This window comes from Lactuca sativa, chromosome 1, assembly GCF_002870075.4.
Source record: "Lactuca sativa cultivar Salinas chromosome 1, Lsat_Salinas_v11, whole genome shotgun sequence".
Taxonomy (NCBI): Eukaryota; Viridiplantae; Streptophyta; class Magnoliopsida; order Asterales; family Asteraceae; genus Lactuca; species Lactuca sativa.
The window spans coordinates 67,537,820-67,562,094 of NC_056623.2; the positions used below are offsets into that span (position 1 = coordinate 67,537,820).

The 24,275-nt window shown below is 35.3% G+C and overlaps 2 protein-coding genes across 2 annotated transcripts; both read left to right on the forward strand.

Moving 5' to 3' along the window:
• Positions 1–12,993: 12,993 nt before the first annotated feature.
• Positions 12,994–15,361, forward strand: LOC111915199 (elongation factor 1-alpha 1). The gene is made up of 2 exons (XM_023910869.3): positions 12,994–13,152; positions 13,790–15,361. The coding sequence occupies exon 2, from the start codon at positions 13,800–13,802 to the stop codon at positions 15,141–15,143; it is 1,344 nt and encodes a 447-aa protein (XP_023766637.1). The 5' UTR covers positions 12,994–13,152; positions 13,790–13,799; the 3' UTR covers positions 15,144–15,361.
• Positions 15,362–17,688: 2,327 nt separating this feature from the next.
• On the forward strand, positions 17,689–19,690 carry LOC111915198 (beta-1,4-xylosyltransferase IRX9). Its single transcript, XM_023910868.3, has 3 exons — positions 17,689–18,617; positions 18,831–19,065; positions 19,412–19,690. The coding sequence occupies exons 1-3, from the start codon at positions 17,914–17,916 to the stop codon at positions 19,529–19,531; spliced, it is 1,059 nt and encodes a 352-aa protein (XP_023766636.1). The 5' UTR covers positions 17,689–17,913; the 3' UTR covers positions 19,532–19,690.
• Positions 19,691–24,275: the final 4,585 nt, after the last annotated feature.

Here is a 24,275-nt window from a genome sequence, read left to right on the forward strand (position 1 = left end):
AGTTTTCTTATTTTTTTTCCTTGAGTCATCTCCATTTATTATCTTAAGAATAAGATTGTGAAGTTTTGATGCATTAAAGGTTGAGATATACTGATTTCAACGTTTTTTCCTTTTCATTTATTTAAGATGATAAAAAGACTGGTTTTAGGATATTCACAACGCAACTAAGAAGAAATAAGTAGATCTTATGTGTTTTGATGTTTGAAGAACGTCTATTGTATCTAATTTAGGTGACTGTAATATCATTCTTTTATGTTTATAATTCTGATTTATATTTGATGTAAAAGACATTGTAGCTCTACATTTCATTGTCTAACTTAGGTGAATGTTAACCAAATTCTCCAAGTGTGACTTCTGGTTGCATGATGTTCAGTTTTTGGAACACCTCGTCAATCAGAATGGTATCTTGGTCGACCCAGCCAAGGTAGAGGCGGTGATGTAGTGGGAAGTGTCGAGATCTCCATCTGAGATTCGAAGCTTCCTTGGATTGGCAGGTTATTATCGGAGATTCATCAGAGACTTTTCCAAGATTGTTGTTCCTCTCGACAGGTTGACAAGGAAGGATGTTGCTTTTAGTTGGGGGCCTGAGCAGCATGCATCATTTGAGACTCTTCGCCAAAGATTGTGTGAGGTGCCAGCACTTGCCCTCCTAAGGGAGTAAAGGACTTTGTGGTTTACCGTGATGCATCCATTGTATTATGATGGGGGTGTTGTGTTGATGCAGAGATAGCATGTGATAGCATACGCTTCGAGGTAGCTAAAGCCTCATGAAGTGAAGTATCTCAAGCATGATTTAGAGCTGGCGTCCGTGGTTTTCGCCATCAAGATTTGGCGCCGCTATCTCTATGGTGTTCGGTGTACCATCTATACAAACCATAAGAGCCTAAGATATCTTATGGATCAGCCTAACTTCGATATGAGGCAAAGGAGGTGGTTGGATGTAGTGAAAGACTATTACTGTGAGATGTTTGTATCATTTGGGCAAGGCCAATATGGTGGTCGATGCCTTGAGCTAGAGGGCGGCAAGTGCCCCGATTCAGGATATGTGCATGAGGATGACCGTGATGACTCCAGTCTTAGAGATCATCAAGGAAGCGTAATCGAAGACCATAAAAAAGGAAAATCGGAAAAGTGAGCGGGTGACCGGTCAGATTTCAGCCTTTGACATTGACAACCGAGGACTTTTTGACTCTTCATGTGCGGGTATGGGTACTGTATGCAGGTGGACCGACGGAGTTTGATGGAGGAGGCCCACAAATCAAGATTTTTCATCCACCCGGGGCCACCAATATGTATCTCGACTTGAAGAATAATTATTGGTGGTCATGTATGAAGAGAGATGCGGCATGGTTTGTATAACGATGTTTGACCTGCCGGAAGGTCAAGACTGAGCACCAACGCCCTCATGGCAAGTTGCATCCTCTGGAGGTTCCCCTATGGAAATGGGAGCAGATTACTATGGATTTCATTATAAAGTTACGGAGGACTGTGAGGGGTGTTGATAAGTGGATCGTTTAATGAAGAGTTCTCACTGCTTAGCCATCAGTGAGAACTGTTCTGCAGAGAAGTTAGCCAAGATTTACGTTCGAGAGGTGGTAGCTCGACATGGGGTGCCGACGTCTATTATGTCTGACCGGGATGTGCGCTTTACTTCCCGGTTCTAGAAGAGATTTCATAAGGAGTTAGGTACCCGACTACACTTCAGTACCGCATACCATCTGCATACAGACGGGTAAAGCGAGCAGACGATTCAGATGCTCGAGGATATGTTGTGTGCCTGTGTTATTGATTTTGGTGGGAGTTGGACTCCTATCTTCCGTTGGTTGAGTTTTCTATAACAACAACCATCATGCTAGTATTGATATGCCCCCATTCGATCTCCTTTATGGTCAGAGATGTCAGACTCCTATTTGTTGAGACAAGGTGGGACAGAGGGTCATATGGAGCAAGGAGGTTGTGCTTAAGGCGACTGAGCTTATACAACAGGTTCGCCAAAGATTACCGACAGCGTAGAGCCGCCAGAAGAGTTATGCGGATCAACGATGCTCTGAGCTAGAGTTTTAGGTGGAAGATCTAGTGCTCCTGAAGGTGTCACCCTGGAAGGGTGTTATCTGCTTTAGGAAGTAGGGCAAGTTGGGCCTTAGGTTCATTGGCCCTTTATGAGTTTTGGCCCGTGTGGGCAAGGTGGCCTACCGGTTGGAGCTACCAGAGGAGCTGAGAAAGATTCACGATACCTTCCATGTTTCCTAGCTAAGGAAGTGTATAGTTGACGAGACAGTTGTGGTCCCTTTGGAGGACATTCAAGTCGACAATCGCCTAAATTATATGGAAAAGCTTGCGTCTATTTTGGATCAGAAATTGAAAACCTTGAGGAACAAGGTTGTGAACCTGGTCAAAGTTCAGTGGCAGCACCAGAGAGGTTTGGGATAGACGTGGGAACTCGAGTCCAAGATATGTGAGCAATATCTTTTGGTGAGGATGACTTCAAGGGCAAAGTTTGATTCTAGTGGGGGAGAATAGTAACATCCTGAAATCTGGTATATTTTTTTTTATCTCTTGAAGCTTTATCAAAAGTGGCACATTTAGTCCCTTAAAGAAAAAGGCACGCGGAATTGTTCATATGCATTACGCACAGTGTTCTAAAAGGTGCGTCATGGCGTGAGGCGTGGCTTCGCCGTTACGAAAAGCCTCATAACGTTGCTATTAGGCGTGGCGCGTGGAAAGGTGTGATATGGCGCGCCATGGCGTGTTATGACGCGTGTTTTTTCGTTTGAGACACGGTTTTTTGCTCTTTATTATGTCTTTTCTAATCGGAGATACAAGTATTGTGGTTTTTGTTAACTTTTTGTTATTAGTTATTGATCTAACACTTCTAAAAAGTAGTCATATTTAATATAAATTTATATTTATGTGGTAATATAATTTTAAATTAATACAAAATCGCCGCCTTACATCACGCCTTGAAAAACGTCATGGTTTGCCATGGCTCATTAAGCTTGAGGCTTGGCCTTGCCACCACGCCACGCCTCATGCCATTTAGAACCTTGATTACGCACATATGAGTACGCGCAATGTACTCATGCAATGTGTATGATCGCGGAAGGCCAGCTAGTACGTTGGGCGTACGTGTGGTATGTCGGGCGTACTAGCCCAGACTTCAACCCCTAATTTTAAGGGTTGCCCTTATTTAAAGAACATTATGTCTTCATTTTGAGCACACTTATATGGGTGATAGTTCTTGGTAATTGTGTTGGGTTGAGGTCGCACTACTTCGTGCGGTAGCCAACAAACCCTGGAGCATTCCTGATATGAGTCGAGGGTCCCGTAGGGCATGCCATACTCATACTGAATGCTCAGGGCTCAAGAGCATTCCAGATATGAGCTGAGGACCGGGTGGCATGTCAGACTTGTAATGAGGGCTTAAGGGTATTTCAGTATGATGACTGATTTAGTCAGGGAGCAAGTCAGACATAAGTTGTGGGCCCAAAGGGCAAGCTAAACTTATGTTGTGGGCTCAGGGGTAATCCGGTCTTTTAGTTGTGGACCCAGTACATGTTGTTATTGTATATGTTATATGCTTATGTGTTGTTACTTTGGAGGAACTCACTAAGTTTTGACTTACGATTTTTAGTTGTGGTTCTAGGTACTTCAGATGATCGATGGAAGACGAAGGCGTAACCATACACATCCTTATGTCTATGACTTATGGTTTTGGGAGACTCTAATGTTGGAAAAATGTTTTGAAAACTGTGACTTGTCAACAATTTATGAAATGAGTTGATTTTAAAAGTTTAAATTTCTTGTGATTTTTATGGTTGTTACATAAAGACTTTTATGTCAATCTATACTAATAAATAAAACTCATTTTTCTGCCACATGTCATTACCTCATTTATTTGGACACATGGCATTTTAATAGATTTTTAGAATTTATTTATTTCCACATGTAATTTTCTAATTTGTTCACATATCATAAGTTATTTCAGTTACAATATTGAGAGAAATAAATGCTTCCTTGAAAAAGAATGATATATTATAATGTAATAAATGTCATAATTAATGAGAGCTCTAAAATTAATATTGATATTAAATTTAATGTTTGAATATTGATATTAAATTTTTATTTTTAATAAAACCCGTGTAATATACGGGTCTTACACCTAGTAACCATATAAACAATAATATATTTTGATTTAAAAAAACAAATCTAAATATAGACTATTGAAATTTCACCATGTTTGTATTCGCCTTTTAAATTTTACAAAAAAATGGTTATAACTATATATACATGTAAGCCCATTTTTTAATGAATAATTTATAGTTCATAAAAACTAGAGAAATATTCTAATTTAGTCATTCCATCTGTTATTTAACGATTCCTATAAAATGGGTAATTTTTTGTATTTCTCTCCACCAAATCAAAGAACTAGAGAAATATTCTAATTTAGTCATTCCATATGCTATTTAACGATTCCTATAAAATGGGTAATTTTTTGTATTTCTCTCCAGCAAATCAAAAAACTAGAGAAATATTCTAATTTAGTAATTTCATCTATGATTTGCTCTCTTTCCATATGCTGTTTGACGTGTTTTATTTTAAAAAAAACCTTACGTTTGACTATAAAATCGATAAGGTTGACTATGAATTTGTAACATATGGGTATATTTTATATAAAAAGAAGCAAAAAATGTTTAGCATATTAGTTATTTCTTTAGTAATTTTGTTTTGGTTCTCTTTAGAATTTTTGTTTGTGTAAAACCCCGTTTATCCTCTCTAATAAATGAAGATAAATTTTGTCACTTGTCAATCTCTTATTAATTTTGACACTTGTTATTTTGTAGTATTTTTAGAATAAATAATATCCACATGTCAATTTATGGATTTTTTCAAATTTTAAAATTAAAAAATCATATAATACTTATACTTATATATGTAAAGTATTTATTGTAATAAATGTGACAATAAATTGCAATGAATATGTTTTTCCTTCTTTATTATTTCGAAATTTTATTTTCAAAAATATTTAATGTTACACTTTAATATTTAATATTTTTTATAATCAACCCGTGTAATACACGGGGTTAACACCTAGTTTATTAAATAAATAAATAAATAAATGAAGGACTCATAGCCCTAGAATAAATAATTATTTATGAAGGGTGTTGGGTTCGAGGAGTTAATTGCCACATTCTTAGAAGTCGAGGGTTAAAAGCATGAGTTTGGGACTCGTTTTATAAATATTTATGAAGACAGGGGCTCTGTGGTAATTACCAAGATTTTTTTAAAAGAAATGAGGTGGAGGGGCTGAATATGTTATAATTAAGACATTGGGGAACTGTTTGGTAAATTGCGTACCTAATTTGTAAAGGGTTTTAGATGGTGGGGTTCAAATGGTAACTTATGGACTAACTGTGAAAGGAATTATGGAAGCAAGGGTTAAAATGTAAATTCTGGATTTATATTGTAAAAGATTTATGGAAGCTGGGGGCTGAATGGTAAATATTGGATCAATGTTGAAAAGAGTTTTTGGGGTCAGGGGCCAAACTCGTCATAATGCTTCAATGTTTTCATTTAGAACACGGGATTAAACCGTGTCTTCCTCCCCCCTTGTCGCATCTTAAAACCTAAGCATAAAAGACCTATTTCAGCTGCCATCACCTCTCGTGAACCTCACAGCCGCTACCACTCGTCTCCGTCCGATTTTCCGATCAATAAAGGCCGCCAATCGGCTGTTCCGCCATCGAACCACAACCCTTGCCGTCGGACGTCGTGGGTCACCGGAAGGGCCACTGAGACTGCTGACTAAAGCCGTAATCGCCGCTGAGGAGGTCATGTGCGACCTGAGGGTTCTCGGTAGGGGTAGTCGCCTGCCACCTCTTCTTTCCTCTCACCTTCTCGACATCGTTCAGCTACTGGGATGTTCTATTGTCGTTATTTCATCTCCGATTGCCTGATGCTGCCACCCAAAGTGACCACGGTGGATGTGTGACTTATGATCGGGCTTGCGTTCATGTGTTCTACTCGCGTGGGCTGAAGTGCTGATGGGTGGTGGAACGTGAGGAAACGCCGCCACCACCGCAAGGTGGTGGCTGTCAAAGCAAAATTGCTGCTGATACCTCCATCTTGTGCCATCGCCACCATGTACGCCGCTAGGTGGGTGGCTGTGTTGCTGTTCCGGGCAAGAGTGCTTGTGTTCGTTTATTTCAGTGATGTGGAGTTGAGTTTGCGTGGCCGGAAAACCAAGAACCGCCACTGCCACCACCGTGAGGTGGTGGCTGCCACCATACACCACCGTGTTTATGTTTGTGTGTTAGTAGGTGTGTGTGTTTATTTGAGATATATTATGTGACAACCCGAAATTTCCATTCTGAACAAACCATATCAAGACAATAGAGCTTAGAACAGTTTCAGTGAAATTACAGACTTCGGGTATAAGTTTGGCAGTTTTTCAGGATTTACACTTAAGGAGATATTAGGAGAGTGGTTGCACTAGGGTTTTGTGCAACACTATTATTCCAACACTCTGTAATATTAGAAATCATTTCAGGAATAAAAATATTTTCTGCCAAAAATATCTCAGGACTATAAATAGAATTATGAACCAAATTCATTCTTTATTCGCATTTCCAACTAGAGAAAAGTCATTTTCTCTCTCATGGATCTTCGGGTTTTTTATCCCAAAACGTGAGTACCCCTCTCTAGTAGTGTTATATAGCTTTAAATGTGTTCATAACATAGATTACATAGCTAAATCACTAGATTTAGGAGTTTAATCCCCAAGGTGTTCTTGGGCGGTAAACTCCCGAAACAAAGTCTAGACCGACCCTTGTGTTATGATACTGCCTTAGACTCATTTGTAAGTGTATTAGAGACAAGAAGACATCAAAGAACCACCCAAGTTTGGGAGTTCACGGCCCAAGATGATCTTGGACTGTGAACTCCAAAATCATGCACAAAAGGGTGCTTTTAAGGCACCTAAAGCATTGGACATTTACTAGGAATTGTTCCCACTTAAATCAAGGACCAAAAACACATCAAAATCACCTTTCCAAGGGAGTTTACGGCCAAGACATGGTTCTTGGGCCGTAAACATGAAAGAAGGGCACCAAAGTGTGCCTAATGCCTTCATATACTTGGAATAAAAGTCTAGAACCTATACCACATGTGCAAGAGACTTGAAAGCATCAAAAACACCCATACTTAAGAGTTTACGGCCGCAAACTCTAAGGGAAATGGCCTTAGGGCCGTAAACTCCTAAATGGAGTGTTTCTATGCCTTAAACCCTTCCAAGAATTTAACCACCAAGTTGGAATAATTCTAGGAATCATTTGGAACTTCAAAACACACAATACACCCATGGTTGGGAGTTTACGGCCGTAAACTCAAGAGTTTACAACCGTAAACTCCATGTGTGTTGGTATATGAGGAGTAAACTCATATATGGGGTCCTTTGGAACCCTAAACATAAGTGTCTTGTCCCACAATAGCTTAGATGCAACCCTTAGGGCTTATAACACTTATATAAGGTGTTTAATATGTTCTAGGATGTCTTAGCTTTATCAATTAGTAACTTAAGACTAATTGAGTGCATATATGTGTGATTATATGTTCATTAGGATCGTAGTGTGTGTACAAGTCCTCACTTGACGCCTAACAATCCTACACCGTCCAATTCATCTAAACTACCAACTACAAGTGAGTTCATACCCCTAAATCAATGTTTTAAGTGATTTTAAACGTTTTAATGGGTGGGGGGGGGGAATACAAGTAGAAAACAGTATGTTATTAAATCAATCTTATGTATTTTATAACTGTGTTTTCACTCAGTAGATTTCACATATTTCAAAAGGTGACACAGAAAGTGGTTTTCTATCTTAAAATACCTTGATAACAAAAGTATTAGTTTTGAAATGTTTATTAAAATGACATCAAGTCATTCTTAATTATTGTTCAAAACTCCTAGATATCTTGCAAAACCATTATTTTACCTTCTTGAATCAAACTATACTTATGCGCATATGTTCATTTATATGTTAGAGATTATAGTTTTCACCCTTCATTTAGTTTCCAATACTCTTGGGTAGCAAGAGTGCATAAACCTACGTAAACAACCAATTACCTTCCAGTTAACTATCATAGGGATAGTTAAAAGATATCAAACATTATTACTACTACAAGGAATCACACCAGAGTCAGTTCATTCATGAGTCTATACCAATACCTTACATGATACATGAGTACACTTACTTAGGATTACATGATACATGAGTATGTTTACATATACTTACCTGTTACATGAACACACTTACATGAATACCATACAGGAACACTTTTAAATAGGTGCATTATCCTGTATTCACTTACCTGGACACTTGTACTTAGAACTACGAGGATGATTTATTAGTACTTTCTGTGTAAATTATCTTTCCTATCCCGGTTCAATGGGATATCTTGGCGGGACTTACCATTCCGAACCCCACTGATTAGCACCAGTGGTCGATGACCATCGACGGAGGTCTAAGGTTACTACTTATACTAGGTAGATCGATAACCGGGGCTAACCCCTCCATCCACCTACTGCTGCTACAGAGGACAAGTGGACAATCTTCGATTGTTCATAAGGTTATACCTTTCGCTTATTGCGATGTTGTGTTACTCCTAGTACCATGCGATGACACTTACATTAATACTTGTTCTGGACAATCTTCGGATGTTCATTAGGTTACATATTTCGCTTAATGCGATGTTGTGTTAGTCCTAGTACCTAGTGACAACACTTACAGTAGTACAACTTACATTAATACTTGTTCTGGACAATCTTCGGATGTTCATTAGGTTACATATTTTGCTTAATGTGATGTTGTGTTAGTCCTAGTACCCAGTGGCAACACTTACAGTAGTACATTTTCCTGTTTACTTTATTTTGTGATACTTTCACATAAATGATGAGTTAGACTAAGTACTTTAGTACTAAACAATTGAAGCAAAAACTATCATTTTACTTACAAAACATTCGGGTCTTGGTAGAAGACTACATTGTCATAACAAAACATTCGGGTCTTGGTAGAAGACTACATTTCATACTTATAGAAAGCAAGGGATTTTCTAGGGTTTTTCATACTTACATCAACATTTTCATTAAAGGTTTAAATGGCCTTCATAATAGATTTTCATAAGCCAGACAATGACACCTTAATTACTTATGAATTCACCAACTTTAAAGCTGATACTCTCTTTCAAAATAACTTGTATTCTCAGGTCAACAGTAGACAGGTACGATGGCCAGGTTTGGAGAAGACGGAGCAAACAAGTCTCATCTTTTATTTTGATTGTATATTTTTGGTGTCTTACTACAATGAAAGAACACACATGTATTAAAACTCTACTTATAATGCAATGGATGATGTTGTTGCTTGTTTATTATATTGCACTGTTGTGATACTGTACATGATGTCCTCCACCCCTGAACGTTTCCGCCGTTCGTGGTTTTGGGGTGCGACATATTATTGTAAAATGTAATTAGAAATGTGAATAAGGGAAAGAAACCCTAACCACCACCATGAGGTGGTGGCTGCCGCCACCGGCCGCTGTGTCGGGTGGCAGTGTGCTTAGTTGTGTTGGGATTGCTAGTTTCTGGATGTTTGGACAAGGGACTAAAACCCTAATGGGCCTTGTTAGCCTAATGGGCCCAATGAAGCCCTAATGGGCTTAGTGAAACCCTAATGGGCTTAATAATATTTTAGTGGGCTTAATAGGCCCAATAAAGCCATAATTAACGTAAAAGGCCAACAAATTGATAAATGGGCTAATATTTGGATTGGAAAACCCTAATGCCAATGAAACCCCAACTTTAAGAATTAATCGAGACACACGGGACTTATTAATAACTTGGAGTATTAAATAATAATCATTGGCGGAAATTAATCTAAGCAATATTGGACTTAATGGATTAAGTCCTTAATGGGTTAAGTAGGAAACTTAACCCTAATCATCATTTTATGTGAAACCCTAATTTCACTTGGGTTTATTGTTGGGCCTTTCTATCGGGCCTTGATGATTGGGTTATTAAATGGGCTATCCAAGATCAAGCAAATGGTCTAGAGTAATTTAATGGGCCTAGGGTAAGGCCCATGTAAGGGAATTGGGCCCAATTTGGAAAATTGGGCCATAGTTTGGGCCTTAATGATTATATGATGTTGGGCCTTAGAATGAGACCATGTATAGGCCTAGGCCCTATTTGGAAAATTGGGCCATGTGTTGGGATTTGGTTCCTAGTTGACTTTGGGCCTACAGATTAGGCCTTGGGCTTGAATAAGCCAAGCTAGGGGTAATGTAGTAATTACCCAAAGAACGTACTTATGGTTATGTATTGGGACCCAATTATTAATTGGGTGTTATTTTGGTGTTGACAGTTCAGGAATCTGCCAGCCAACAGTTGGGGTCGAGTCTGCGGGGCTTCAGCAAGTGTGGGATTGTGTCTTCGGGACTTCAACAGTGTGAGGTGAGTTACCTTCTAGTAGCGGTGGGTCTACGGCCACAATGTCGACCCACCGGTAGGAGTTGTATATTAGATGATTGTCTTTGTGATATCATCTAGGTTTTCTACTACCTGATATGTTATATGTTGGCATGATATGTTATATGTGATAGTAGTAGAGTTCGGTTGTTAGGGCCGAAGGGTAGGTCAGACACCCATATATGTCTGACAGTATATGATGATATGTTTATATGTTGGCATGATATGTTATATGTGATAGTGGTAGTAGGAGGGGAATAGTCCCCAAGTTCGGTTGTTAGGACCGAAGGGTAGTTCGGACACCCCAGGTATGTCTGATAGTATGTTTGTGTTATGATATATGTGATAGTAGCTGAGTGTGGGCGAGGCCCGTATCTCAGAGATAGTGGAGTGTGAGCGAGGCCCGTATCTCCCAGCTAGCGGAGTGTGGCGAGGCTCGTATCTCCATGAGTGTGGGTGAGGCCTGTATCTCCTAGCTGTTTGTTATATGATTGTATATACTTGTATGTTATGGTTTAGCAGCTGAGTGTGGGCGAGGCCCGTATCTCAGAGATAGTGGAGTGTGGGCGAGGCCCGTATCTCCCAGCTAGCGGAGTGTGGGCGAGGCCCGTATCTCCATGAGTGTGGGCGAGGCCCGTATCTCCTAGCTGTTCATTATATGATTGTATGATATGTGGTATGATGGGGGAACCCACTAAGCTTTGTGCTTACGGTTTTCAGTTTTGGTTTCAGGTACTTCGTTTTTAAAGGAAAGGAGTCGGCTCGATTGCAGCGCATCATACTATGTTTTCCGCACATGAGATCCTTGGGGATTACGCTCTGATATGGTTTTATGATACTATGTTTTGGATTACTGCCACTTGGTTTTTGACATGAGACGTTATTATCAATGTTTTTATACTGATGGTTTTATGTAATAACATAATTAAAACGAATTTTTTGGCCTGTATTTTTGGGATGTTACAGTTTGGTTCTTGGAACTTGGAACCTGAGAGCGTTTTCGAACTTGGGAGATGGAAAAATGAGGGTTTCCCCCCCAAAAAAGGTATCAATACTAGCATTGGTCAAAATCGCAAATGAACTTGGTCAAAATCGCAGTGAAAGTCTATCTATAAATATACAAGTCTTTTATGCATAGTTCGTGCATTAATGACGTGTACATTGCAGATGGACTTCCATCTGTGATTTGGCCTCATATCCGTCTACAATTTGGTTAGCTATTTTGCTTAATTGCCTAATTTTTGGCAATTTTTCTAAAATGTCATTAACAAAAATGGCTATATTTGCAAATTTCTTAATTTTTTTTGGAACCGACAAATGGTTAATTAAAAAACAGAGGACCTAGACAAGCAAGGAACTAGAGATAGTCGAACCAACCAATACAAGAGGGTAAAAATACAGAGGTGAAACAACAATACAGACACAAAAGCGGACATGAACACCAATCATTCCAACAAACATTACCATTTTTACCCTTATGTTTGAACCAGACGTACACCATAGATTGAATCAAGTCGATTACCTTTGGGGGAGAGGTTTTATTTTTGTTAAAAACTCCCGTTACGAGCCCTCCAAATGCCCCAAATCGAGTCGTAGCACATGCCCAGGAGAATTTTCACCTTCTTCTTACATGTACCCTCTTTGAGATTTCATTCATCAACTCCTTGCAATTTGTACATTGAATCGCTGGTATTCCACACCATTTAAACACCTAGTTCCAAATCTCTATAGCAAATTGATAATCCCATAACACATGGTTAGTGTCTCCTCTTCCGTGTTGCAAAATCCACACATCGTGGAATCGATATTTACACCTCGTTTAGATAGGCACACAACAGTGGGGATACAATATGTTAAAGCCCTCTAGATAAAACATTCAACATTCAGCGAGACCTCCTTTATCCAATAAATCAATTCCATGTGTGAAGTTGAGATTTTTATCAATATGATGCCTCAGAACCTCCGCTGTGTAACGACCATCTGACGCCAACTCACACATCCATGATTCTTGGTTGTATGTTAGTTGGATGGGACCTATAATGGTATGAGTTGGTTCATGAGGTTACTGTTCGGACTGCAGATCCAAAACCATAGAAATCCTGCATCATAAATCCTATCTGCAACCATACACTTCTTATGGGAATCCATATGGTATAAATTAGGGAACAAGTGTTTAAGTGGACCTAATAGAAAGGTAATTTCGTTATTTAGTGTGGTATACTAAAAGGTTTCTTCAATCGAGATTGTAACATTTGGACGAAATTCGTAACTCTGAGTATAAAGAAGGGACCGAATTTATAATTTACTTTAGAAAATGTCGAGACTTTTAGAGCCAAGTATGCATTAAATGAGCGGTCAATTCCTAATTTTGATACCAGGTGTCGGAAAAGGTTGGAAATATTTGACGTGGCACTTTGAGAACGAACAGAACCTACATTCACCTTTGGATCATATTAACATCGGACGGTCACGGAAAAACCCTAAATGGGAGAGAATTTAGGGTGCGTATGGCTGTCTTAACCTTCGGTATATAAACCCCTGTATGCTCTCTCTGTTCTATATTCTCTATTTAGTCTTCCTCTTTTCGCCGTTCTTCAAATTTCTTTGATCGAAGAGGAATTCTCTGTTTCTCAAAGGTTAGATCTCTTCCTTTTGATCTTTAAAAGTCGCTGAATTCTAAGTTTGAATGTTTGTAACTGTTTATTATCGTTTGATTGTCGATTTTTGAGTTGCTTCGAGATATGTACGATTTTTCTTTCGATTTTGTTTATCGTTATGATAGAAGTAGTGTTGTTGAAATTGAACACTGCTTTGTTCGTAATGACGTGATTATCTTATGTGTTTATGACAATGTTCTTGATTATGATCTACATTGTCTGTTTTGGATATTTCAATCGGCTAATGCTTTATACAAGCTCTGTTTAGTCATAGTCCTTTTTATCTTAGAAGTTTACTGTTATAATACATTTTCTGTAGTTGTTCGTGTTCACAAATTTCTGTTCAACGGAACGTTTCTCGTCAAATTTATTAAAATCTGTTCATCTGCTACTCGAATCTACACAATGTGCTGAGCTTCTAGCTTTTTAAGCCCTAATTATTGCGAAATTCTTCATAGTTTTTGTTTCGTGGAAATTAGCAGCTATTATACATGCAGATCGTGTTTGCTAATGTTTTGTTTAATTTGTTGATATCTTCATCGACGTGTTATTGACTGTGATTTATCTTCATAGACGTGTTATTGACTTTGAGTTGTATTCGTTTGATCAATTGCAGCTGTTAAACCATGGGTAAGGAAAAGGTTCACATCAACATCGTCGTCATCGGCCATGTTGACTCTGGAAAATCAACCACTACCGGTCACCTGATCTACAAGCTTGGTGGAATCGACAAGCGTGTGATCGAGAGGTTCGAGAAAGAAGCCGCTGAGATGAACAAACGTTCATTCAAATACGCCTGGGTGCTCGACAAACTGAAAGCCGAGCGTGAACGTGGTATCACCATTGATATCGCTCTCTGGAAATTCGAAACCAACAAGTACTACTGCACAGTCATCGACGCTCCCGGCCATCGTGATTTCATCAAGAACATGATTACCGGAACTTCCCAAGCCGACTGCGCCGTCCTCATCATCGACTCCACCACCGGTGGCTTCGAAGCTGGTATCTCCAAAGATGGTCAAACCCGTGAACACGCTCTCCTCGCTTTCACTCTCGGTGTCAAACAAATGATCTGTTGCTGCAACAAAATGGACGCCACCACCCCCAAATACTCAAAAGCCAGATACGATGAAATCATGAAGGAAGTCTCAACCTACCTCAAGAAAGTCGGTTACAACCCTGACAAAATCCCATTCGTCCCAATCTCTGGATTCGAAGGTGACAACATGATTGAAAGGTCAACAAATCTCGATTGGTACAAAGGCCCTACTCTCCTTGAAGCTCTTGACCAAATCAACGAGCCAAAACGTCCCACAGACAAACCACTTCGTCTCCCACTTCAAGACGTTTACAAAATCGGTGGAATTGGAACTGTTCCAGTCGGGCGGGTTGAAACCGGTATCATCAAACCCGGAATGGTCGTCACTTTTGGCCCAACCGGTTTAACAACTGAAGTGAAGTCCGTTGAAATGCATCATGAAGCTTTGTTGGAGGCTCTACCAGGTGACAATGTTGGATTCAATGTGAAGAATGTTGCTGTGAAGGATATCAAGCGTGGGTATGTTGCTTCGAATTCTAAAGATGATCCTGCTAAAGGTGCTGCGAGTTTTACTTCTCAGGTGATTATCATGAACCACCCGGGTCAGATTGGAAACGGGTATGCTCCGGTGTTGGATTGCCACACGTCTCATATTGCTGTGAAGTTTGCTGAGATTTTGACAAAGATTGATAGAAGGTCTGGGAAGGAGATTGAGAAGGAGCCGAAGTTTTTGAAGAATGGTGATGCTGGAATGGTGAAGATGATGCCGACTAAGCCTATGGTTGTGGAGACGTTTTCTGAGTATCCACCGTTGGGGAGGTTTGCTGTGAGGGATATGAGGCAGACGGTGGCTGTTGGTGTTATCAAGAGTGTGGATAAGAAGGATCCGACTGGTGCTAAGATCACCAAGGCTGCTGCGAAGAAGAAATGAATTTTGGTGGGGAAGGGGAAGGTTTGTTTTTCGTATTTTAATTTTCGTTTGGTGTCGTGTGTCGGTTTGTGTGTTTGGTTAGCGGTGGTGATGGTGGTGTTATTGCGGTTTCGTGTTCGTACTTGGGTGCTTGATAGGCGGTGGCGTCTTTATTTTGTTTGTTTTTGTTGAAGACAATTTTGATTTTGGATTGGAATATGAATGGCTTTTTGGTGGTTTATGCTTTTATTATTATCTTTTGCAGTTATATATAAAACACATTTAAAATGGATAACTAAAAACTTTATACTGAATATTTTGTTTTTTAGTTGCTTCTTCACCAATTGATTTTGCATAAAGTTGCAGAGCACTTTTAACTTTTCGTCCATTTTTTTAATAATGTTTTTTTTTAATAAAATATTATATTTTTACCTTGGTTCTTTTTCGGTTGGATATAAAGATGTAAAATCTCTTTGTTCTTTTTGGGTTGGATGCCCGATCGAATATGGTTGTTGGAATATGTGAGAATCTTAATATTAAAAGGTGCAGAAAATCAACATAAACAAAACAAAATTTATATTTTGATGGTACACATTTTGAAAAACAAATTCTTATGTTTTATAACCCGTGAAACCATAGTTATAAAATTAATTAAATAAATTCAAAATTATTGATCAATTATTTTATATAAAAGTTTAAATACATTATTAATTAAGAGATTTTTTTATTAGTTATGTAAAATTATAATTATTGATTCAAATAAATATGTGGAATTATATATTAGACTCTTTTTATTTTGAATTAATGAAAACAATAATATAAAATTTAAAATTTAAAATAAAGAATAAATATATTGACAAATAACTTAAAATGAAGAATTAATAGAATGACAAGTGGCATCATATTAATTAGGAGTTCTAATATTATGACACTTGCCAAAATGACTATTCTTTTATTATTAGTATAGATTGAAATGAAATTTTGAGATATCAAAAAACTATATTATAAGGTTTATATCGATAAAAAAAATAATCAAATCATAAGGTTTATTTAAGATACCAAGGCTGTCAAGATTATATAGGATCGTTTTAAGATCTCACAAAATAAATTATAATTTTGTTCAAAAGGTCTAAAAACTTTTAAATATTACGGGTCACAGTACAAAATGATAAACCGTACTAAAAAAAATTTCAATCAGATCCTAAGAACATTGGTTTGGGTTTATAAGGGATGAAATAGCTCGCCAAAAAGAGTGTGTGATATGGCACCAAAAGTTCCCTCCATCTTTTATCGTACAGCTCTTCTTCCAGTTGGGATGCAACAAGTAGGATGGGGTGGGGGGAAGTGGGTGTACCTTTTTTCTGATGTGTGTGTCAACTGTCAAGAGAGAGAAAAACAAATATTAAAATTATTTAATAAGAAAAACAAATGAAAATGATATAACATATTTTTAATTTAATAAAGATCAAATCCATAATGAAAATGATTGATAAAGGTGAAATTTATAATTTTGAAACTTGAGGGACCAAAACCAATGAAAATAACAAACCATAGGGATTAATTTTGCAATATTTTCTTGTTTTTATTTAAAATTGTTGAGAAACTTCAATAGAGCAACATTGTCGTTTTATTGAAACAGGGACAAAGTTGCCAGACAAATTTAATATTTATAACAAACATATGGTTCATATATAATATGTTTTATGCATTTGTAGCTGGTTGACTTACAAATTTAATATTTATAACTAATGAGCAACCTGATTATAGATACGTAATATAACACGATTATTAAAGAATTCGTTTATCTGTTCTTCAATAGCGGGTCATGTATTTTTTTTCAATAGTGACCAATACCTTCAAAAGTTACTTTTTATGTAATAAAAAGAATATAAGCACGACATTACATTACAATATACAAATAAACAAAATGAATACATTGTTAATTTGTAATTAGCCCTTCAATTAAATAAAAATACGTGATATTAAAATTTGGGTATTACTTAAATTTCACACCAACTTTAGGTGATGATTTGTAAACCTCAACAACCATTTGGTAGCAAATCTTTCTTCTACTTCAAGGGATGACTTTGTGAAGCAATGCTCTCATATTCCACTTAACATAAAAATGAGTAACATTATATATCTTCTTCTAGTACTTCGGTTAAAGATCATGTAACTATATGGTAAAAACTTCGAACATTACATTATTATATCATATTTATTTAAAATGACTTTTAAGAGAAAGTAGGATTTAACATTGGTTATCCACTAATTATTTTATTTGTGTAGCTTTTAACATTTTATTTTTTGTTAAACAAATGTATACATAAATTCTATAATCATATCAGTTATATGAAGACAAATGGCCGATAAATCGAGGCTAAATTTTACTATGAATAATGTTAATAGACAGCTCAAAAAGTTTAACATAATAATAAGAAATCTAAACGAATATTTCAAACTTCAAAACATCTCTTTCTCTCTCTCTCTCTCTCTTTATATGCAGTGCGCATATACATACATACATACATACATACATACATACAAATTTACACAATTTTTTAGTCGAATGAATGGACATTCAAACAACCAGAAATGGAGTTCACCTGTAGCAATCATAAATCAACTGCTGCATCTAATTCTTTGAAAGAAAGCTACTATTTCATCCCTGTCAACTCCAGAAACATATAAATCCACCCTACATATTTCCATTTTTATCATCATCCAACCTTTACCCCTTTCTATCCCACTAAAACTCTCAATTCTTCCTTTTGTTTTTTCCTATATTTACATGGGATCATCAGAAAGACCAAAGAAGAAAGTCCACTTATGGAAGAAAGCCACAGTCCATTTCTTGTTATGTTTCATCGTGGGATTCTTCACTGGCTTTGCCCCTACAAACAAGTCTTCTTTCTCTCCTACTAATAATCTTATTCCATCCAACAGTTCACATGAGATTTCTCCACCACCAGAAAAAATCCATGTCCGAGTTCCCGAACAAGAAAGTGGGAATTTTGATAGGAGCATGTTGGATGAATCTTTATCAATGAAAGTGCACGAAAGGCCTAATATGGGTTCAATTGAAGAGGAGGGTAAAAAGGTAATTTTGACTAAAGAGAAGGGTGAAACGGTAACTTTGACTCCCCGAAGGCTTGTGATTATTGTTACTCCAACGAGCGATAAAGATGAGCTTCGAGGCGTGTTTTTGAGGAAAATGGCGAACACGTTGGCGTTGGTCCCACCACCACTGTTGTGGGTAGTTGTGGAATCACAGTCTGAATCCGATGAAGTATCGGATATTTTGAGAAAAACTAATGTGATGTATAGACATTTGGTGTTTAAGGAGAATTTTACGGATGTGGAAGTGGAAATGGATCATCAAAGAAACGTTGCGCTTAAACACATTGAATATCATAGGTTAAGTGGAATTGTTCATTTTGCTTCACTCTACAATGTTTATGATCTAAGCTTCTTCGAGGAGATTCGGGCCATTGAGTAAGTTAATTATTTCCCCTCTCTTGATATCATGGTCTTATACATGTTATTCAAAACAATATTGTCCTAGTCCATGTCTTGTTACATTGATCCCGTTTTATTCATATTTTTTTCTATTAGGGCACTCTTTTTGTTTCTTTAGTAAATTAATTGTGGTTGTTTGTGATTTGGCATATGTTGAATTAATTGATGATTGAATGTTGGATGTAATAGAGTTTTTGGGACATGGCCAATGGCGTTTTTGTCGGCAAATAGGCAAAGGGTGAGAATTGAGGGACCAGTTTGTGATTCTTCAGAAGTTATAGGGTGGCATTTGAAAAGTTTGAACAATTCGGCAGATGATGCGACCAGATCACCTGTTCACATCTCAACCGTTGGATTTAACAGTTCGATTCTATGGGACCCGGAAAGATGGGGCCGGCTTTCATCTGCCCAACACACATCTCAGGTACTCGACTACTGGTACTCTTTCAGGTCCCACTAATTTACATTTTACCCCCTACTAAAAAGAGAAAGTACACAAAGTTACATTTTGTATCAACATGTACCTTATGCTGTTACAATTGCAAATAATATATGTGGCAATGGTCCCAATATCTTTTAGCAAAGAGGGTGGGAGTAGTTGTGGAGTGACCATTGTAACAATTTGTATGTTCATATTTATCTCGCCAACATATATTAGTAACCTTTTAATAAAGATAATAAAGGTTTTCTATACAAAATAGGTTACATGATTATTTTATGGATTCCTCTCCATTAACTCTTACTAGTTTACTTTGTTTTTCAATTTGCAGAATTCTATAAAGTTTGTTAAAGAAGAGGTCCTTGAAGAGGAAACAAAGTTAAAGGGGGTCCCACATGATGGGTGCTCCAAAGTCATGCTATGGAATCTTCATATTCCAAAGAGTAATTAGCGCAGTAACCAAATGTTTTATATCATTCATCAATTTTGTTTTTGTTAAAGTACAATTTTTAGTCGGTTTGGCATGTATGGTTGTCACGTATCTACTATTAAGTATAGAATCATCAAAATTAACTTCATTTTAATTAAAAAAAAACACAATTTGCTTTCATTTTAGCTTCTTCTTAATGTTTTTTTAACTTATATTAGTTTATATTTCACGATTCATCCCCAACATCTATGTATTTCATATATGTATTTTATTAGACCTCTAATAAGTTTTATAACTTTATTTGATACCTACCTTATGTATCATTGCATAGTTTTTTTGTGGGTTATGAAATGAAATTTATTAGGTTTTTTAATGAGCATTTTTAATCTTTAACTATAATTTTCTGTATTAAATTTAAATATGGAGACTATAAGTAGTTGGTAAAATAACCTTATATACGATTTGTGGTACAAAATTAAACTTATAAAACTCCATAAAAATATACATACAAAGCCTAGCATAAGGTCTAATAGAAGATGCAAGAAATATGGTAAAGAGATTTGATTGCATTTTGTTAAAACAATATAGTTTTTGATGATTCTATACCTAATATTAGGTACATAACATTCAAATATTTCCTAATCCATATATATATATATATATATATATATATATATATATATATATATATATATATATATATATATATATATATATAGGTAAAAGTTCAAATGAGAACCCTTAAATATTAAGAACCTTGAGAACCTACTTAAAATAAATGAAACGGTGGCATTATTGTAAATAAAATGAAATTACTAGCCAATTTCCATAAGTCATTCCCTGATCCTACGTCTTTTCTTCTTCTCCAGCATTTCAGAAAATCCCAAAACCTCCCTTCCCCTTTGCTGCCTCTACCACCGATCAAAACCACTTATAGATCTGGAAAAATCGATGCCACCTACCGCCGATGTCGATCTTCTACACCTCCAAATCTATGATGTGTGCTTCATCTCCGGTTTGACCTCGCTAGAACACCAAAAAGCATTGCCTTCCTCCTTCCTCTTTGATCTCCGATGCTCTAACACCAACAACCACCTTTCTTCAGATCTACAGCTCCGGTGAGTGCCAAATCGTTGATGCCTTTCCTTCGCTGCATCGATGAACATCTATTGTCGACAACATCAAACCATCTCCAGATCTGTAACAACGGATGCCAGCTACCGCCAATGTCGGCTTTCTACACCTCTAAATCTGTAATGTGTGCTTCGTCTCTGACCACTAACCTCGCTAGAGCACCATAAAACGTTGCCTTCTTCCATGATCTTTGATTTACTACTTCGATGCTCTAACTCAAATCAGGTAAGATGACTTCAAATTTGATTTTATGCTTTAAGTTTTTATGATCTAATACAAATTTAATACAAAACATTTAGATTAGTTATCATTTTATTTATATATATGTAGATGTTATTTATTTGATGTTTGGAAAAGAAGCATTATGTATAAATATGATTTTCTATCATTTTGAATAAATTATTTTTGGTGCACACAAAGTGTTTGATGAAATGTCTCAACGAAATTCGCAAAGTTATTAAGATGTGAATATGTGTTTTATGTATTAATTTGTGAATTTTTCTGTTATTAAGTTGTGAATTAATGTCTGAAATATTAAATTAAGTTGTGGAAACAATGCACACACAAGGTGTTTGATGAAATGTCTCAACAAGATCTGAAAGCTTTTAAGTTATGTATAAGTGTTTAAAGTTTTGTATTAAGTTGTGAACTAGTGTTTGAAATGCATATTATTCTATGAATTCTGATTTTTTTATGCATTATTTTGTGAATTAGTGTTTTGAATATTGAATCAAACTTTGAATTAGTGTCTAAAATGTTGTATTAAATTGTGAATTCTGACTTTTTTTTATCCAGATTTGAATTTTATACATGTAAATGAGTTGTGAATATAGTGTATTAAAATATGAATATGTGTTTTTATGTATTAATTTGTAAATATGTAAGTTATTAAGCTGTAAATGTGTATTTTTTGATGCACTAAGTTGTAAATTAGTGTCTGAAATGTTGAATTAAGTTGTAAATTAGTGTCTAAAATGATGAATTAAATTGTGAATTCTAATTTTTTTTTTTTATATCAAATCTGATTTTTTAGGGAAAGATGTTGGTGGTTTTGGCATAGATGGTTGGTGGTTGTGGTGGTTGATGACAATATATGGTAGTTGGCGGTGTTGATGCTAATGGTGGTGGTAGAGTAAAGATATGTTATATTTCTCATTCATCTTCATCTTCTTCGTTGATTTAAGATAAGTTATCCTCTTTTATGAGTCATGCATATGTTTTTATTTTGATGTTTGCCTCTGAAATAAGTGATAATTTATCTACGTGTTAAACTGTGAACGAGCTATTTATACACTGAAATATGAGATTATACTTGCCAATGAGTTGTAAAGGTATTGTATTAAATTGTGAATTTTGTGTATTAAGTTGTAAATTTTATTCACAACTTAATATAATAAATTTACAATTTAATACACAAACATTCCTCCAAATATGAACGTATAAATGTAAGTTTTAAGTTGAGAATATGGCTGTGAATATATAATTTTTATGTATTAAACTGTGAATTTATTGTATTAAGCTGTGAATTTTGTGTATTAAACTGTGAATTGAATGTATTAAGCTTTTGAATTGATTGTATTAAATTGTGATTTTTTTTTATGAATTAGTTTTGTGTTTGCTTATGAAATATGTGAAGAAAGAAACATTATACACATATATGATTTTCTCTAATTTTAAATAAAATATATAAAATTTAAATTGTGAATATTATGTAAATTAAACTTTGAACGAAACACTAGCCACCACATCTAAATGTATAAATGTTCAAGTTAAGAATATGACATATATGTCTATTAAATTGTTAATTTAGTGTATTATGATGTACCTTTTATGTATTAAACGGTAATTGACTGTATTAAACTGTGAATTAACTACATTTTACTGTGATTTTTTTAAATAATTTTTGTGTTAAAATATTAACGGTTTATGTATGAATTTTTGTATAAATGTTGTTGTGAATATTTTTATTTTTTGTGTTGTATACTTATATAAGAATGCATTAGTTTTTTGTAACTGTTTTGTATTAAATTCAAAATGAGTAAATTAACAGGTTTATTAAACTATGAATGTTGTATTTAACTTCTCATTGCATTATTTTATACACAGATTTGATTTGTAAGGAATGATGGTTTCAATGTTGGCGCATGTAGTTGGTGGCGGTGTGTGGTGGTGTTAATGGTGGTCGAGTTTGATAATTCTTAGAATTTGTGAATTAGTATAAAATTTATTGTATTAAGTTTTGAATTTTACGTATTAAATTATAAATGGACTGTATAAATTTATATTTTATATGAATTATGTTAGAATATGAATGAATGTAAGAATGAATGAAAATATTAGACAAAAAAATTATGATTTTGCCATTTTCTTTCCAAAAAGAAAAAAATCAGGATTTTAACATATGTAGTAATATTTACAATACATATTTACTTAAGAAATGAAGGTTCTTAGGGTTCTTAATCTTTTGTGGTTCTCATTTGAACCACTCCCTATATATATATATATATATATATATATATATATATATATATATATATATATATATATATATATATATATATATATATATATATATATATATTGGTGAGTATATGACAAGTGGTAAATAATTTGATATTTGAATCAAATTTAAAACATGAATATGCATACGTATTAGAGATATTTACAAAAATGATCATCAATTTATTGAGTATTAATTTTTTTTTCTTTTAAATACTTTATCCAAATAATCGTGATTCCAAAACACACATGTGACGGAGTAGACCGAGTCATTTTGGAAAGTTGGTAAGTTGATACAATATCACATAAAATGGTTGAAATCTAACATTTCGGACCTATTTAAAAAAACACATTCTAAGTATAAATTAACTTAAATTCTATAATAAAAGAATATAAAAAGAACTTAAAAGAGTTGTGTATTTGTGTGTTATACGTATGGCCTTTAAATTCTAAGATAAAGAACATGTATAAAAGAACTTAAAATAAACATACAATATATATTTGATTAAGTTTGACTTTATTAGAATACAAAGAAAAATCAAGCAATAATTTAACAACCTTACTAAAATATGTGATCAAACAATAAACTATCATTTCAATTTACAAGGTTTTTACAAATTTGTCTAAATCTTTTTGTTATAATAACTTTAAAATTTATATTGTTTGATAAATATAACCAAACTCTAAGGATAATATATGAGAATGTTTTGAAACAACTATCACATTAAAATATAACAAAATGATTAATAAACTCACAATATATAAACACAAAATTAAACAAGTTAAATAACTTGAAATATACAAAATCAAACTTGAAGGATCAAATATAACAAGGAAACTGAAACCCTATTTATAGAGTTATGACTAATGTTACTTTAAATTTGAAGTAAAACTATTTATAAATATAGATTATATTTAAAAATATAGTTGGATTTGAGAGTTTTATTCTATTTTAAACTCCATAAATAGAGCATACGGGGTTGGAGAGACATATTGGCTCCCTGTTGAAGTGGTTGAGGGATTCTTTAAATCGCGTATGTTGTTTTCTTCATCACCTCAACCCAAAATGACATGGTATGTTTTTGTCGTGAATCATGCTTCTAGCACGCTTCTAAATATTTCAGCTAAGTGG